This window comes from Gavia stellata, chromosome 2 (genome assembly GCF_030936135.1).
Source record: "Gavia stellata isolate bGavSte3 chromosome 2, bGavSte3.hap2, whole genome shotgun sequence".
In the NCBI taxonomy this organism is placed as follows: Eukaryota; Metazoa; Chordata; class Aves; order Gaviiformes; family Gaviidae; genus Gavia; species Gavia stellata.
This window is the reverse complement of record NC_082595.1, coordinates 3,868,978-3,887,363: the sequence shown is the minus strand read 5'-3', so window position 1 is coordinate 3,887,363 and position 18,386 is coordinate 3,868,978. Positions and strand designations below refer to the sequence as shown.

Below are 18,386 nucleotides of genomic sequence, written 5' to 3'. Positions count from 1 at the left end.
AACTTGAAGAACCCTTAGATTCACCTCTGATTTTTATCAATTACAACTGAGTTTTGTGTAGTAGTTAGAAATAGACTGTCAATTATAAAATGACGTACCAGTTACAGAATCAATGTGACCAGCTAAAACCACGTTGTTGATAAAAAGCACTTAATGGTCTTTATCCATATTCTTCGAAAGCTGGTTAATAAACAGTGATCTAAGAGTAATACGTTATTTTACGTGAAAAGTGAATTAAGTCACACTACCTCAAGAGCAAGCTTCTGAAGTACCACAGATCTGAAGTTCTCATACGCATTAAACTATTACAATAACGCATTTTAGCAGATTTGCTAAGCCTTACTCAAAAGGGAAGCTCAAATCACTTTGCAAACTATGGAAGAAGTCCACCAAATCAGTGAAATGCTTTGTCCAGATAAAGAAACATTTGTATAAAGCATTCTAATTATAGTCTGGCAAGACTGAAAGAAAAAGCACAAGTAAATAGCACACATCTGCTATAGACAGATTTTTTTACAGGCTGTTAAGTACCTAACAGTGCTCAGGTATCTCAATCCCATGGAGATAAAGGAAAGTCAGATCCTGAAAGCTTTTTTTAAAATAATTCAATAAATCTAGTCTTTTTTTTTTTTTTTAATCAAGAAGAACATAATTTCCTGTATGTTAAATAGATCTCTACTAACATTAGGAGGAAGAAAAGTCTAGCCATTGAAATGTATCAGTTTGAAAACTGATAAAAGAAAAACCTTTTGTAGAACACACTATTAGCTTCTGGTACTCACTGTAATAAAGTATTGAAGCCAAGAGCATTAAAAAAAAAAATGAAAAGAACAAAAAATAAAGAACTACCTTTTTAGAGAGATAAAAATACCCACAGCTCTAGGGAGATACGAATGCTTGGTTAGGACAATGTAAACCACCCCTGCTGAACATGGCTGGAAGTTGGTTTTAGGTGCTTATTTCATACCTACACATCAGAGCGCTTCTTGCACCGGTCCCCCAGAGAGTATGATACAGTACCGGCGTCCGCAACAGTACCTTAGATGCGATGAAATGCTAGTTTCATGGCATGAGAGCTCTCACCTTCAGTCTCAAACAACATTAGAAATGTTATCATTGTCATTCCCAGATTAGGGCATCCCCACGGGCTAGTTCACTGGAGGTCATCATTAGCTCTCGGCCTCTTCAAAATTAGCACCTGTAGGAGATTCTGGTTTCATTCCTAACAATTTACGGAGGCAGACAAGTCATTTTATGAAGCTTCTCTAACAGTGTAATCCACAGATATCTAACATATACGCTTACAACAATCAAAATGTAAAAACAAGTCTAAGGGCCTATAGATTTTTTTGTGCTTTGATGAAAATCTATAGGATAATGAGAAAAACTTGCTGCAACTCAAGAAATGCTGATTTCTCCTCCACATTTTCACACACCTCTAGAGAAAAGCCTGAATTCCTACCGAATTGAGCTAATACACTTCATATTCACATGTTTCTGTCCCAAGTTAAAGACAGGGAAGGAAAATGAAATTGAACAAGAACATATTATCACATTTCAGGACTTGCAGCTAGATTTGATAGTAGATATTTCATGGTAAATATTCTTTTTAGAAGTCCAGCCTAGTTTTGATGTCACATATGATATGGATGGTTGACATACACAAACATCAAAGAAGGGACGTTACTTCTATTTGCTTTGGGTTAAAGGAAAGTTGAGCTTGCCAGTATATCTGCTGTAACAGCCTAAGTTCTCTATAGCTTTTGCTATTTCCACCAATTTTATTAAGGCTATGAGTGACACAGTAAGACTTACCTTAGAGAGATCAGATGCAAGTTTCTATGTCTTTAAGGCCATTAAAGACCATCAAAGTAGAAGCTGCTGCACACAAGAACTCATCAGGTACTTGTTCTAAGGACAAATACCCCTCAAAAAACACAGAGGAAGACACATCCCTCTTTTACAGAAGATGATACCATCTTCAACCATGAGAAACATTTTCAGAACCTAAGCACAAAATTTAGAAAACATATAAAACTAATCAGATTTAATTTAGCTGATAATCTCAATGCCATAATAACCTGGTACCCACAGACCTCACGCAATTACTGCATTATACTTTCTATGTTTGTCAACCCATTTTCAGGCGCTAATTTACCAAATGATGATTGCTGTTTTTCCGAACTACATTAGCTGGAATATAGAGCCCTTGATTTAACTTGTTCTTGTCTTCAAAAGGATCTTTGCCAGAAGTTTCGGTTTTAGACTGAAAGTAAGCTTTTCCTTAAATTTTTTGTTTTAAGGAAAACGGTTTGTTCCATGTACAAAACTAATTTTTAGCAGACCAAAGGATGTTTATACAAGTTCATGTATATTTTTGTCTTGCTACAACTTTTAGCAAGAATAAAAAACAAACATGTTTAGTTCATTTAAACCAGTTACCATAACTTAATTATGTTCACAATGTTGAGGATAACTTGTAATTGTAACATTTGCTCATTCAGAATAATTACTTCTATTAATATTTTGAATTTTCTAAGGGAGAAAAATACAGTCTCTAGAGTATTTCAATTTTTCTCAGCTGACATCTTCACAAGGATTAAATTCTCTAAGTGGATAGCCCTCAATAAAAGCTAATAAATTCCAAAGAGAATAGCTCAAGCAGACATTCAGAAAAATCAGTTCAAGTAAAATGCTGTAATGTAGCATAGTTTTTTTTCTGTCTGCCTGACTCCTAGCTCATGCCAGGCTGACATGGATGAGCTGTGTGGCTTCCTGTCCAGTTCACTGCATGTCCATACAACACTTAACACCGTGAGGAGTAAATATCTAATTCCTGCTTTGGGACTGTAGGATGAATGAACAATAAAAATTTCATCTTTAGTCATCACTGGATAGCGACACTCAAGTTTTCAGGGCTGAAAGCACAGAACTCCACATATTGACACAAAGGACAAAGACGCTTAGCTCTGAATGTTCTTCAAGAGGGCTGGCATGGGCTACCCAGGTTTTTATCGGGATGAAGCTATCACAGAAAATACATGTTGTTGAGGTGCTTTACCCAATTAAAATTTGAATCATAAAACAGCTCAGTTTGGAAGGGACCTCAAAAGACCGTCTGGTTCAACCTTTCGTAGGAAAGGGAGCCTAGATGAGATTATCTAGCACCCTTTCAAACTGCATCTTGAAAACCTCCAGCAATGGGTTGAATGACTGTTCTTACTGTAAAAAAAAAATATTCTTTCATATGTTGAGATGAAACCCCTCCCACTGCAACTTGTACCTGTTGCCCCTTGCCTTCTCCATGTGGCTCCTTGTGAAGGGAGAGCCTCTGCTCTCCTTGTAGCTGCCCTTTAAGTACTGGAAGACTACAGTGAGGTCCCCCTGAGCCTTCTCTTCTCCAAGGAGAAAAGACCCAAGTCCTTCAGTCTTTCCTCATAGGGCAGGTTCTCCAGCCCTTTGATCATCAAAATTATGTTCTGTGTAAAGAAATCAGGTCTGCATTTTTGCACACGGGTATGCATTTTTAATTTCACGGGAGGTCAGAGACAATTCTCATCCCTGAGAAAAGCACCATTAAAACCATATTACAGCACTGAAAACTCAATTCTGTTCTTTCTTTGACTTTGTTCACTACTCAGCAAAATGCCTTCTTGTTAATTATCGACTTCATCATCAAGGGACAGTTTAATCACAAGACTGTCTGCAGTTCAGGCTACCACAGCAGTACTAGCAGGGAATTTTGGCCAGGTAATTAGACTACAACATCCTTAACTGCTCAGTTACCAAACGTAAACAGTGCAGCATGCAGTGCTTGACTGGTGGAAGACTTGGGGGAACCAATGCAGCTGCCAAGCGCCCACTTCTACTTGCTCACAGTGTAGGTAAGGAAACAGCACTGGTGGCTTACTGCCACCCTGTTCTCTTGTGGGGTGACGGAAAAAGGAGATTCAGCAAATCGATTGTATTTCAGGACATCCAAATCCACGTGAAAATAAAATCATAAAACCGGGATTTTTGAAAAGCAGGGAAAACCCAGCATCCTGACAGCAATGGCAAATCAGAGCCGATATACTTGTACGAAGCCATATCACTGCCAACCAGCGCTACCAACTGTGTGGGACGGGGCACGGTTGCAGGCTGGGAACTTATTCCAGGGTCTGCGCTACGGATGTTTTCAGCACACCATATTTCTGCATAAACGGACGAGTGCAGTACACAGCTGGAAAGAGCAATCCTGCTCAAATAATTGCTTTATGGACAATTCAGAACTTACAACAGATGTGTACTTCTTGCTCTAAAGTACCTAAACAATAATACCAGGAAAGGCAGTTCTTTCATCTCTTGATGGATGGTATCAAGTGCTATGTTAAAACTGGTTAGATTACCGGCTGCCTTCACTGGAACGCTAATTCACAGCTCTGATATTTTGTAATCTTTTTCTCATTTCCATGCTAAAGGAATTTGTGGCCTCTATTTGTTCACATGTTCCTTGGTCAACACGTCCTTCTCCTTCAGCTAGCTCTCATCTGTAATTCAACACTTGCCTTTCTTTCTTCAGATATAAACATCAATATCTACTCCTCATGCCCATAAACTAAAAAGGGCCATTTTGTAATCTCACCTGGTGTGGCAACATCTCTGCTCCCTAGGCACCATTCTAGGAGCTCTTTTCTACACTCATTCCCATTTTAGACTTCCTTTCTCAAACACAGCTGACCAGACTGGTATGCGGTGTTCTGCATTAGGCACCGTTACTGCTTCACACAATGGCAATAGCATATTCTTCTCTCTTCCAGAAAACCTCCACCAGTCTCGCAGCTGACTGCTGCGGCAATTAACAGAAACTCTCAAGTCTCTCTTACCACTTCCATTTCCAGCTGATAAAACCTCTGCTTGGAAGAGAAATTCTTACTCTGCTCCATGTACAAGATTTTTCATTTTCTGCTACAGTTGTTGCCTGCAGGACTGCAGTCCTAAAGTCATCACATTCTTTCTTACTTTATTCCACCATTATATTAACAATGCCTCTCAATCCTATGTGGCCACGTTTATCCCACTGCTTCTGTGTTCTCTACACTGTCTAGAGGCAATGACTTGTAAATTCTTTTATCGGTTGGTCCAACAATCCTATGCCTTTCTCACTGATCCTCCTTCAGGAGCTTCTCTCGTCATCTTGTGAAGAATCCGCATTTGCCCACATAGGCTTTCCAAACGCAACTACAATGCTTCGTTTGTATGGGAATGGGATAAGACCTCTCCAGCCATAGAAAAGAACTGATAAAATTTGTTTAGTTTTTAAGAGAAGAAGGTTGTTAATTCAGGGCATTTGCTACTTGCCCACGTTCCCAAATTAAGCTTTCCTTTAAGGAATAAAAATAACAGCATGAAATTCTTTAGCAGACAAGCCCTGCAGACAGCTGCTTTCTGGGCTAAAACAAAGGAAACTTTTGCAAGAAGCAGCTAATTCAATTGCTTGATGCCTTAGTGTCCTGGTTACATTAAACCTGCACAATATGATTCTCGTTGGAAGGAGAAATCATGAGCCAGACATAATCATTAGGTAAACTCAATCATGTTTATATTATTCAGATATAATCAGAACCTACTTGTCCTTATCATTGTAAGGTGTTTGAAAAGCACAGTGTTTATAGCAGGGGGCTTGCCAGCCCCCTTCTTCTATTGTAAGGCTACAAAAGATAAAATACTGGACTCTCAATTTCTTTGCAGATTTGATTCAGCATAGCAGAAATTACTTTGCTAAAGTCTAAAAAAAAAAACCCCAAAGTAAGCGTACAGAATATTTATCATTGGGCAAAGACAAATTACCTTTGAGAAAGTGAATCAGATCCGGAATTGTGATAATCTGCATATACACTCTGACACAGTAACACTTTCTACAAACCAGTGTCTTTAAACTATATTGAAAATATAATCAACACATAAACAGAACTTATTTTCTATTCCAGGTTCATATAAATTCACCATCATTAATATAATTAGAAGCTTTATACCATAGTGTAAGATATAATCCCCTGCAGGTATTAAGAAAATAATTTCCTTAAAATAATTTTCTTCATAAGCAGCTATACTAATGCAGGATCTGTCTCCTGATAAATAGAAAACCCACTGAATTTCAATAGAGTTATGTTACCTTACCTTAAGGTAGTTTAGGATTTTACCCAGAAGCTAATTTGACTTAGTAAAAAGGATGGCCCAAACTTGTCCAAATACCTGGATGAAAACAGCCAAGCTTTCAGAGAAGTTAACCACACACATCGCACATTTCACACGAACAGGACTTGCAGGGTCTCAGAACTCTTAAACCAGCCAATTTTTTATATTTAGCCACATAACCATGTTCCAGAGCTTTGGATAAATAACTTCTACTTATCAGGGATGGATATCTTTTAAACCATATTCATTTAACAGTAGCATTTTCTTGCTAAAAGTCTAGAAAAATTTTTGCTATCTGAACTAATGCAAAAAAAAACAGTTAACAGTGAGTACTTTCTATCAACCTTACTTTATATCAACAGCACTTCACAGAAAGTATTTGCTTACAACAGGGGCCTAGACATTAAATAACCAACCTAAAGGTCACCCAAGTCAAAGCTAGAAACTTAATGCATGCTTTACAAGTTCCACATCTTCTTCATATCGTTATTTAACTAAGTGCAGTTCAAGAATGTTCTCAACCCGCAGGAGTTATGAAAATAGATCACTGTGTTTTAGGATTCTTAAGAGCCCTAGCTACAGTCTTCATACTCAATGGGAAAAAAGGTAATTTGGGACTCTAGACAAAAAAGTCTGTCCTCACTGGAAACTAACAGACTCTGGAAAGCCCCGATGATAATCTCAGCCTCACAAAGCTCTCGATATTCCTCCTGTTTCTTTTTCTAATTTCAGAAATAAAAAACACATGCTACTCCCAGTCTAAATAGTTGCCCACCCTTCCCTCAAGGACAAATGACCAAGATGCTCTTCCTGTATTTGAAGTCTTTGGCCTGCCTAAAGAACCCTGTGATGTGAAAAGTCATACCTGTTTCACTGGGTACTTTGTACTTTGCAAAGTTACTGCCTCTTTCTTTTGCAAACCACCAGAGGTATAAACTAACATCATTTATCATTAATCTCCAGCCTTCCAGCCTTTACTGACTCTGGCATGGTTCTATTAAACTTCGTGTTTCATTGTAATATGATTTAAATCCAGTGACTAAACGTATTTACTTTGAATTAAGACTCACAACTACCCAAGACGAATGCTACTAAACCCACGGCCTGTATCGTGATGTTGAGTCAAAAGAAAAGGAAATAAGAAGTAAAAGTTTAATCCAGAAGTGAGCTGGGATTTAACTCTTTTCTGAAATCATTGCAGCAAGACCACTCTTAATGCATTTAGCAACAATTAATTCTCAAAGCCAAAACAGCTGCACATTGCTGATGCTCTCCAGATGCAAGCTAAGGAATTAAATCATGGGATAATTCAATTGGAAAATTGCTTGTAATTACGGAGAATGCAGCGTCTGCTTGACTCCTCGTGGTGATTGGTAGTTGCTTTAAGAATAGTGAGGTAGTCTGCGCAATGCGTAGTGAATACAAATAAGTAGCTGTGTTAGGAGAAATTTCATTTAGTTTCACAAAGATACGGGTTTAACATTGTTAAAACTGTTATTTGCTGACATTAATGATAATCCGTTTTCACTGTCCCATTACCGCCAACGACCCACTATCACTTACACACAGAACAGTAATATTAACTTATAGCACCTTCCCTCTGAAGGAACTCAAAGTACTTCGCAAACAGAGAACGCGGTCCTACTCTAAACAATGATGATCTGAAAAGGGTTTCTTCTTTCTCACCTCATTTAATATACGTGCAAGCTAACAGGCTTGTTCCAACATGTCATTTAAATCTCTGACGCCACAAGGCTGACAACTTCTGGGAACGAAGGAGGGTGCTCCTCCGCTTCAAATATTCAAAGTAAAATTCTCGGTTGTGATTCAACAACAGAAGAGCACAACGGTCTGCTCAGAGACCCTCTAGTATTGTTGACAACAGGGAAAAAATCCAGAAGAAACTGGTCTTTTGGATAGACAGTTACCAGTGCAGAAAAAGCCATCTTGTCATCTGTAAACTGAGCACACACGTTCTTAAAATAACAGGATGATGCCGTTTTCTACTCTTTCTTTGTAAAATAGTCTTACCAGAACTGATCCTTATTAGCATTACAACATTTGACAGAGTCTGCTGACCATTTTAAAGAGCCTCGGCTCGTTGGCAAACTGAGGGACTAAACGGCTGCTGTACGGGACCGTATTCCTACCCCGTCAGTGACGGAATGGGGAAAACACCTAGAAATACGGAATATTCCAGTTTCCTGGTTTAACTAGTAAAATGCACAGCTCTTGGTTTATAGAAACCCAGTTATGGCAGCAGTGGTTACTATGACACAATATATTATCTGTGCTTTAGCTACTGATATGTTTGCCCAATTTATTTTTAACTTTAAAAAGCATTAACAGAAAAACCTTTAGGGAACGAAAGATCAATTATTTACAAGCGGCTTCACAAATCAATCATCCAATATCAAAGCTGAAGTTGTTATTTTTAGCACTATTAACTACACAATAATTAAAATTGATTACAAAGTCACAACCCCTCATTAAGTTGCTGTCGGCTGGGGGCAAATTCCTCAAAAAGCAATTTTTGTTTTAAAAAAGTGATTGTAAAAAGATTGCCATCAATTAAAGAGACATCTGGTAATAGGGAAGAGGTGATAAATTATCTCCTGTTCTCAGTGCTAGTACTTTATAGACCAAAGGTGGTGCAGGGGAGAAATCCTTATGGTCGTTATCTCCACCGGGAAAGGAGGCCCCACTGTGTCGCACCATGGTGTTGGAGCCGGTGACCAGTCATTCTCCATCGATAAGTATGTTCTGTGGTGCCCAAAGTGCAGAGATGACACGCTATCAAACAGGTAACGCGGTCTGTGAACCCGATACTGCAAAGAGGCAAGCCTTGTATTTCAATCTAACAAAGTCCTTAAGCACACGCTGTAAGTTTTTGAGTAGTCCTAATAAATACAGAGTTCTTTGTGTATTTTATTGTCACACAGCAGATACTGGTCCTTAGCAGGACGGAGCCCTATAGCAGAGTTTTTCCAGTAACCAGATATGCTACTGCTTCTACATGATGCACCCCCTTTGCTGCTCCCCTAGTTTTCCCCTCCCTGAGCTACATGCCATTGGTTTAGGTTTTAATTCCAAAGAGAAATAAAATGGGAAGTCCACCCCCCCTTTAATATAATTTTACAAATAATTTTACAAATTTTACAAACTGCAAAAGAGTTCACAAAATATAATGTTTCTTCCCTCCTGAAGTTGTTTCACGAGCTTGCGGTACAGGATATCAAGCTGCTGTTGGTTTAAGTTGTTGGTCTAATACCAACTCTGCAAGGGATCGAAGATGATGAACTGGCTCACACTCAGAAATGCCCCGTGCAGAGGCAAACCTCACTCTGGCCCTTCTGCCTTCCCCAGCCCAGGCGGGAGGTGCGGAACATCCACGTACATAATAAGCACTAATTGCCCTCAAGTATCCAGAGGTGGGAAAAAGTGGCACAACGTTCCTTCTTTACACTACCAGCCCAGCTGGCATCTCTAAGGTAAGAAAGGCATTGCACCCATGTTAGAGAGGGAAGAAAAAAAAAGGGGGAGAGAGAGAGGGAGGGAGGGGGAAAAAAAGGGGGGGGGGGGAGAGAGAGAGGGAGGGGGGAAAAAAGGGGGGGAGAGAGAGGGAGAGGGAGGGGAAAAAAGGGGGGGAGAGAGAGGGGGGAAAAAAGGGGGGGGAGAGAGAGGGGGGGAAAAAGGGGGGGGGAGAGAGAGGAAGAGGAAAAAAGGGGGGGGGGAGAGAGAGGAAGAGGAAAAAAGGGGGGTGGGAGAGAGAGGAAGAGGAAAAAAGGGGGGGGGAGAGAGAGGAAGAGGAAAAAAGGGGGGGGGAGAGAGAGGAAGAGGAAAAAAGGGGGGGGGAGAGAGAGGAAGAGGAAAAAAGGGGGGGGGAGAGAGAGGAAGAGGAAAAAAGGGGGGGGGAGAGAGAGGAAGAGGAAAAAAGGGGGGGGGAGAGAGAGGAAGAGGAAAAAAGGGGGGGGGAGAGAGAGGAAGAGGAAAAAAGGGGGGGGGAGAGAGAGGAAGAGGAAAAAAGGGGGGGGGAGAGAGAGGAAGAGGAAAAAAGGGGGGGGGAGAGAGAGGGAGAGGAAAAAAGGGGGGGGAGAGAGAGAGGGAGAGGAAAAAAGGGGGGGAGAGAGAGAGGGAGAGGAAAAAAGGGGGGGAGAGAGAGAGGGAGAGGAAAAAAGGGGGGGGAGAGAGAGAGGGAGAGGAAAAAAGGGGGGGGAGAGAGAGAGGGGAAAAAAGGGGGGGGAGAGAGAGAGGGGAAAAAAGGGGGGGAGAGAGAGAGGGGAAAAAAGGGGGGGGAGAGAGAGAGGGGAAAAAAGGGGGGGGAGAGAGAGAGGGGAAAAAAGGGGGGGGAGAGAGAGAGGGGAAAAAAGGGGGGGGAGAGAGAGGGGGGAAAAAAGGGGGGGAGAGAGAGGGGGGAAAAAGGGGGGGGAGAGAGAGGGGGGAAAAAGGGGGGGGGGAGAGAGAGGGGGGAAAAAAGGGGGGGGAGAGAGAGGGGGGAAAAAAGGGGGGGGAGAGAGGAAGAGGAAAAAAGGGGGAGAGAGAGGAAGAGGAAAAAAGGGGGGGAGAGAGAGGAAGGGGAAAAAAAAGGGGGGGAGAGAGAGGAAGGGGAAAAAAAAGGGGGGGAGAGAGAGGAAGGGGAAAAAAAAGGGGGGAGAGAGAGGAAGGGGAAAAAAAAGGGGGGGAGAGAGAGGATGGGGAAAAAAAAGGGGGGGAGAGAGAGGAAGGGGAAAAAAAGGGGGGGAGAGAGAGGAAAGGCAGGGGAAAAAAAGGGGGAGAGAGAAAGGAAAAAAAAGGAGAGAGAGGGAGGAAGAAAAAAAAAAGGAGCGAGAGAGGGAGGAAAAAAAAGGAGGGGGAGAACAGAGCTGTCGCTATGCTTGCTCTCATACCTGCAGCAAGGCTGCCAGTGACACAACGCACATCCGTATCACCTCGTGACAGTGTCAGGCTTTAAGGAACATCCCAGACTTCAACTTCACATGCTCTCTTAGCCAGGCGGCGAGAAACTGGGAGCTACTTCAGCCATCTCACAAACAGGCCCATTGCAAATACACCTGGGCTAGCAAAATGCCGCTTCCCGCAGTCTGCACCCCTTCGTCCAGCAAGCCCAAGCTGCTCTCAAAGGAGAACAAGAGGACAATACCTGTTAAAGGTCAGAGGAGGAGGGGGGAACAGGAGGGTGCTTTTCAGAAAACACAACAAAAAAATGAACAAGGTTTTGATTATATTGCAGGAGTGAAAGGGAATAATCTGTAGTTCACTGAAGTTCCTGCAGTCTGTATTATGAATAGATGTTTTAGCAACAAAGAATTGTTCGGTAACTCAGTTTCATTAAAAAAAAATAGTTTGGCTTGCTGATAAAAGTAGCATAGCAAGTAACCGATCAAGTAACCAACAAGTTAGTTACTTTATACAAGTCACGTAGGTCATTCTTGCTGCAATGCCCATTAACAGCTTCACACCCAGGGTCAGCCTTCCGTGCCCCACCCTCCCCAAGAGCTAATGCATGTAACATGAAATAATGCACACAGCAATCAATTCGTAGCTCTAATGCAGTACATTTCACCTGCCCACCCACAAAGCACTCTGAAAAGTATTGTTTCATACAGATTAAAAAAGAAAAACCCATAGCAGCAAGTGGTTAAAGGCATTGTCTGTAACGTGCGTCTTTGCCATGGAGTTATTGCCTATCTCTTCATGCAGGGATATCCCAGCCAAGCTCCTCCATGCAAAAAAGCTCTTTTCCTGAGTTAAGCGGTGCTTTACACCCAAGTGAGGTACCTCATCTGGTTGGAGCTCAGTTATTTCAATTACACTGCCACTCACTCTGTAATGAAAAGACAAGAAAATGATCGCTCAAGCGCTGCCCCTGTTACAGGACATCAGTTTTCGGTAACACCCCTACTCCAGCGCATTTTTACGGTTCTCCTTACCTGTCCAGACAGACACCTTCCCACCATAAGTCAGTGGAAGGAAATGGAAGCGCTCAGCTTCACACAGCACTCATCCATGACATAAACTCCCCAAACATCTCAGCTAAGCACATAAGCAAATGCACAATGCTAATACTATTGAAAGCGTATTAGCTCTCATACAATTTTGCAATGGGATTTCTCATCACTACTACACGGAAAACCTGAATGCTGATCCCCAAAGTTTCATCTGCAGTGAAATATGCCATAGTCCTGTCACTGAGACCTGGCAAATGCCCACTGTACAACAGAACAGGAGATTTAGTGTTAATGGAAGCCCAAATGCAATTTCTAAATAGTCAACATTTTAACTTTTAGTTCTTGAGTTCTCCTTGATTTTAAGGTGGTCAGGAATAATACTGCTGAATCTAAGCACCCCAAATATTCCAGAAGTCCATATTCAATTCAGCTTTACATGTGACAAAAATCACTTGAGTCCTTTGGACAGCAAACACCTACCATTAACCATCCACACTGCACGCTGACCACAGAGAGAATTGCCTGCAGCAGCTCAAACACCAACCTTGAAAAGGCCTGGAGTACATTTTAGTCATCCCTTGCTTCAAAGCCATTACAATTATCACTGTTTTTTTCAGGAGGTTTACAGGTAACTGGGAGCCAGATTTTCTGTTCTCTAATTACGTGATCAATTCCTTCAGCAAAGATAAAACTCCTACACCTCTATTCACCTTTCTCCATGGATGGATGAGACAACCAGCTACCTATCCTACACTAGTATTCACACTTAAATAAATGTCCTTAAAGAAACGTGCTGTCAAAAATGTTAATTGTTGCTGTTCACTCAGCTGTTGCCACTAATTGCAAATGGCTTGGCACCTTTATTAAGCAGGCATTTTTAGCACCTACTCTTGCTTAACAGATAGTCCTTTGGCTTGGTTAGTCATTGGAAAGGTCATTACTTTAGGTGGAACCCACAGCTTCTGAATGAAGAACTATATTTTATAGTGATTTATTGTAGGACTCTTGCTTTTAACCCTTAACTGATGCTAAAGATTAATTAAATTATCTAAACTGTTAATTCCTCAGGAATCTTGATTTGACAATGACATGATAACACTAAATATATTGCCCTCAGCCAGCTGGATAGATAAACTACGGAATTAAAACGATTTTGCAGTACTGTGTAATTAGGCAGGGAGGCTACCAGAATGATCTTTTCTTTTCTCCCAATCTACGAAAGTTCAGTATGTTAAATTCCAAGCTCTGAATGTCACAGTAAACTTTCACCTGACATGAAGTGACCTTGTTGACGTGCAGGATCAACACAGGCAGGCAGGCAGAGCCAAACGTAAACCATCCTCTGCCTCCTCCCCAAATACTTCCACACCTTCAGGAAAAACACTGAGAGTGGAATTAAACCCGCACCAAAACGTTGTTTTAACATGGCCTTTTTATTTCTTCAACGCTCTGAATAAACACCTTGAAACCAGAACATCCTTGAGCTGCTCAAAATCAATACCAGAGTTCTGCAGCTTGGGCTTTTCTCTGATAAACAAAACTACTGTGACAGGTGAAAAGGAGTTGTGATCTAACCTTTATTATGCCTTGCAAGGCTCCAAACGGCTGCCAGAGATGACTATCTGTGGTACACAGCAACACGCTTCCCTTCATTGAATGACCTTTCCAGTTCCCCACTGGAAGCCCATGAAATCAGGAAGACGACCCCCACTAACAGCAACATACGAAGCAAGTTATGGTAGTTCTGTCCTACACCAGGTTTATTCTTTTAACACAGCAACCTTCTGGTTCTGCTGTTTGAACACCTCTTCAAGTCTGGAGAATTCCACTCGTCATCTTGTTTACTCATGTTTACACCAGATAATTTAGAAGGACGGCCTCTCACAGAAGAGTGGGAAGATCTGCTCATAGCCATAGAACAAGAAGAAGAAAAAACGCAGAACAATGGCTAAAAGCCCACTATTACATTTCTTGCATTCTTAAGGAAATGCCATTTAGAATTAAGTGGTGCTTGCTTCTCTCATCTCTGTTGAGACACTGGAGCATTCAGCTAACAAAGCTGACTTTCCTCTGGGTTTCCAAGTGATATGAACCCATTAATATCAAGTCAAAATGATTTTTTTTAAATAGTCTTATTTCGTTTTAACAAGAGACAGTCACTTGTATTTATCTACTTTAAAATTCTGTTTATTTAGGGCAGGTAAAAGACAAAGGTCAAGCATTTCTACATTGCTTGCATTTGATAGACAAGAGAGAACGTGCCATTGCAACTAAAGGGACTTAAGGGGATTTAGAGAAAGCGATTTCTTTACTTAGAGAGGGATGCACAACGTAATTCACTGCACAGAAAGGCAGTGTTGCTCAGCGTAGGATTGGAGATCCCAGATCAACAACAAGATATTGTAGCATGTATCCCAGCAGGCTTACAACACAACGTGGAGGGCTATATTCTATCACCCCCCTCAGCGCACAGTCTCTGACACAAGCATGTCTGGAGAGCGAGGGAACGTTCTGGGAAGTCTGGCCGTAAGTTTGCTTCCCTCTCCTGCTCTCCCAGTATGGCCATTCTCATGTTCATACGTTATAGCAGCTATTTAATCACTGTGCTCTCAAAACAAGAAAAGAAAACAGATGAAACTTCAGGGATAGCTTCTAACTCATAATTGAATGGATGATTATTCATTAGAATCTAGGCAAGTTGCTTGGGGCTGCCTAAACAGGCATTGCATGGTATTAAGATTTTTTTTTTTTTTTTAAAAAGATACAAACCAGAATTCTCACTCAGTATCTTAACTTTAATGCTGCAACCAACTTCGAGGAGGGTAAAATAAGCACGATCAGTTTAAGCTGCTAGAAGAGAAATGTGAGGATTACACAGCTAAGCTCGTAGGTCCCCCTCCCTTTCAAGGTAAAGGTAAATTAAACTAATTTGGTCAGCTCTAACATTAACAACCCCTGTGAGTAACATTTAACCTTTGAAGGCACGTCTAGGGGAAAACTTCTTCCAACACCTCTGAAGCAGTACATCCAATTGTGTCTTTCCAAAAATGAGGCATTACGCAAGCATTAGTAACAACGTATCCTTTACAGATTCACATCTAAACAACTCAAATTTCATCAGAAAAACAAGGACAGAAATACTAAAAATCTACCTTCTCTTTCTTTACTCAAATTTACCTGTCTAGATTAGGCAAAATGCTCAAACTGTACTTGGGTTTAGCTTAGCCTGTCCCAAGATCCTGACTAAATCATGGTACTTTCTCTATCACAGTTCCAAATTAACAAATTTTTACCTCTGTTTAATTAGTTGGGCTTTGTTCTTGGCAAGGGTCACAGCAGTAAAACCTCATAGCTTTCAGAGTTCTGTGACTCTCTTTTTAGGTATTCATTCAAACATAGGTGTGTAAGATAGCTACTGCAACACAACAACAGACACATTATCACTGACATGAAGAACAATAGTGAAATTATTCCAGTTCTTGTCAATTTACTGATGCTTTTAACATAATCTCACAGAATAGGTCTGTAGAAAATCCCACATGATGATGTCTATTTATTGTGAGTGGACCAAGCCAATTTCACGACAAAAATACCGTAGAGCAACAGGCATCTAACTGTTGGTACTAGTTACGGTGCAAGAGATGATACAAGAAGTTTGACACAGCGAGGAACACAACTCACCTTGAGCTATTGATTTAACCACACTGCGCTTTAGTTTCTCTTTTATGACATGGAGAAACACTTCTCCCGACTCTTTAAAACCTTTTTTAGTAGAGCATTCTCAGAGGTTCATAGGTAAAGTGCTAAAGAAGCGCAGGTTATTGCAGTAATCGACAATGGATATAATTAGACTATGGTTGGTAAGGAGTGGCAATATGCAGCCAAGTGGCTGCAAGGCTTTCAGCGTCTTGCTGATATTCCTTTATCATACATTATATTTTTATGTATAGAGCTGCGTGTGTGAGCCGTCACTGGCATGGTAAAAAAAATAAATATACAGAAAATAGAGGTAGCAGGCAGGCTAAAAAGAAATTAAAACTATCAAATAACAATTTATTAATTCATTGAATATTCTTTGCACAAGTATGAGTTTTCTGTACTTGAGAAGTTCAATTAAAAAAACCACCCAAACACAACATATGCATGGATGTACACAAGCATTTGGGGATAAAGAACACTGCCCCTACATCACAGAGGAAAACAATTACAAATGTGTGTTAATCCAGTAGTCTTTTCCTATAAAAAGGTCAAACACAGCCAAGAGGAGGATACGCTTCCCTCCAGCTGTCCTTTTAATATGCCTCTCATCTTGCCAAGGAGAAAGCGTCTCTAAGAGTGAGAAAGAGACCATTTTACAACTCATTTACTCTTCATTGTCTATGCCTTTTCTGGATATACTTGTTGAAGTACATTAGTCACAGGTATGCAGCAAGCCATCAGAGCATACTAACATCTGATGCACACTGAAATTAATTTTTCTTTTTCAGCTTGAGGAACAGAATGCTTCGTGTTGCGTTGCACGCAAGTCTTCACTGAATTAAGGAATGAACAAACAAGACTTCTAAAATCAACAAACCCACGTGCTTACCCATACTCCGTATAAATACATACCTACTCTATAAACAAACACGCTGTCCTACTGTGAGACAATAATTTGCCTCTTTAAAGCAGGCCCATTAAAGGGAAATAATTTTGCAGTAACAAAGCACAAGTGTAGTGCTAATGAGAAGAGCAAGCTGCAAAATGCTAAGAACACCTGGTCCATTTTGTGCACTGACAGCGCCTAGGCTGGAATCTGACCAGCATAAAAAGGCTGCATTTTTTTTTTCACAGCCCAATGGACTCTGGAAGCAAGTTTGGTTTGCATTTAGTGGATTAATGTTGCATAAATTCCTATGGGGCTGCGTTGTAACACTTGATACGTATATGTTGCCAAGTTGAGTAGCAAAATTTAAATCTCAACTACAACAGCCAGAACTATTCACTGTAAATAATATTTTTTATTTTAAACCCCTCTCGGTTTACAAAGAACTTGATAGTCATCCCTACAAATCCAGAAATCTCTCATTCGCAATAAGATCGATGAATAATTTTCAGTTCATGCGTCACTTCCAGATCTCACTTAATTCTTCTACTATTTCACTTGTGTTATGTAGCTGATCCTTGAACTCACACACAACAATTATTTCCACTGATTCAATGGCTAAATCTTAAAGAGGAAAATAACTAATAGAAAACCAAATCCCACTTCGACTAAACAAAAGTGCAAAAGTTCACAAATCTTCACAGGATACCTGTAAGTTTATCTGAATGCTTATAAATAATAAAACTAGGGTGGTGTCATACCACAGCAGTATCTTTTTAAGGACTATCCAACCATCTGGATTGAACCTTTGCAGACTAGGATGATCCACATTCTTCTCCAGCATTAAAAAGAGGGGTGCAATAAACATTGAAGTCTGCAAGTTTTTTGTCCAAATTTGCAATAGGTTCAAAAACATTTTTCTTGCAAAATAGAAATTCCCCTGAGAAGACAATTCTGTTTTTTTTCCAGACCCACCCTGACAAAACCTCAAACTCCATATAACGATTTACTAAAGGAAAGAAGAAATACTCTGGTATCTTGTTTAAAAGACACATAAGATGGATCAATTCTATGAGAACAAGGCAGATCCTCAAACCAGTCTTAAGGATTAATGTAAAGGGAAGACTTTTGCCTGTCTAGCATGAGCCCAGCTACTCTCTTTACACTTTATTCTTTCCCCTGGTAAGTCACTATCTTTTTCAGAGAGAATTTTTTTCCCCAATTTTTAGTGAGATTGTAAGTGCTACAAGTCTTTTTTCTGCTTAAGAGTCCTACATGAAAAATAACTTCTCAACTACTTACTTCTTGCAAGCCCACATTGATTTATACTCTACTGTTTTGTTAATAAAGTGATAATCTGAAACAAAATGTTATTTATTATCTTTTATTATCTGCCTCATTATTCTTTGTCTGAGGAATCATAAATTAAAGTCAACAGCCATTTTATAATCCTGCAGTTCATTATCTTCCATTTGCTAATATGCTCCGTGCCTTAGCCTTGCTCCATTTCTTTAGTAATAATTACAAAAATCAAAACCATGTTAACACAATGTGCAGATACTTCTTGTTTTAGAACTTACGTAAGAGCTTTTCAACTCATCAGTGGCTGGTTAGGACACTGTCCTCATTCATCTCCCACTTCTCCTGCCATCCTTCATGAAAGTTTAATCTACATT

General features: G+C 40.4%; 1 protein-coding gene across 1 annotated transcript in view; it reads right to left on the bottom strand.

Moving 5' to 3' along the window:
- Positions 1-18,386, bottom strand: part of ALK (ALK receptor tyrosine kinase) — a 319,863-nt gene that overhangs the window by 197,110 nt on the left and 104,367 nt on the right. The window contains exon 5 of the mRNA XM_059828041.1: positions 763-768. Within this exon, the coding sequence (XP_059684024.1) occupies positions 763-768 (6 nt within the window). The remainder of the gene's footprint in view (positions 1-762; positions 769-18,386) is intronic.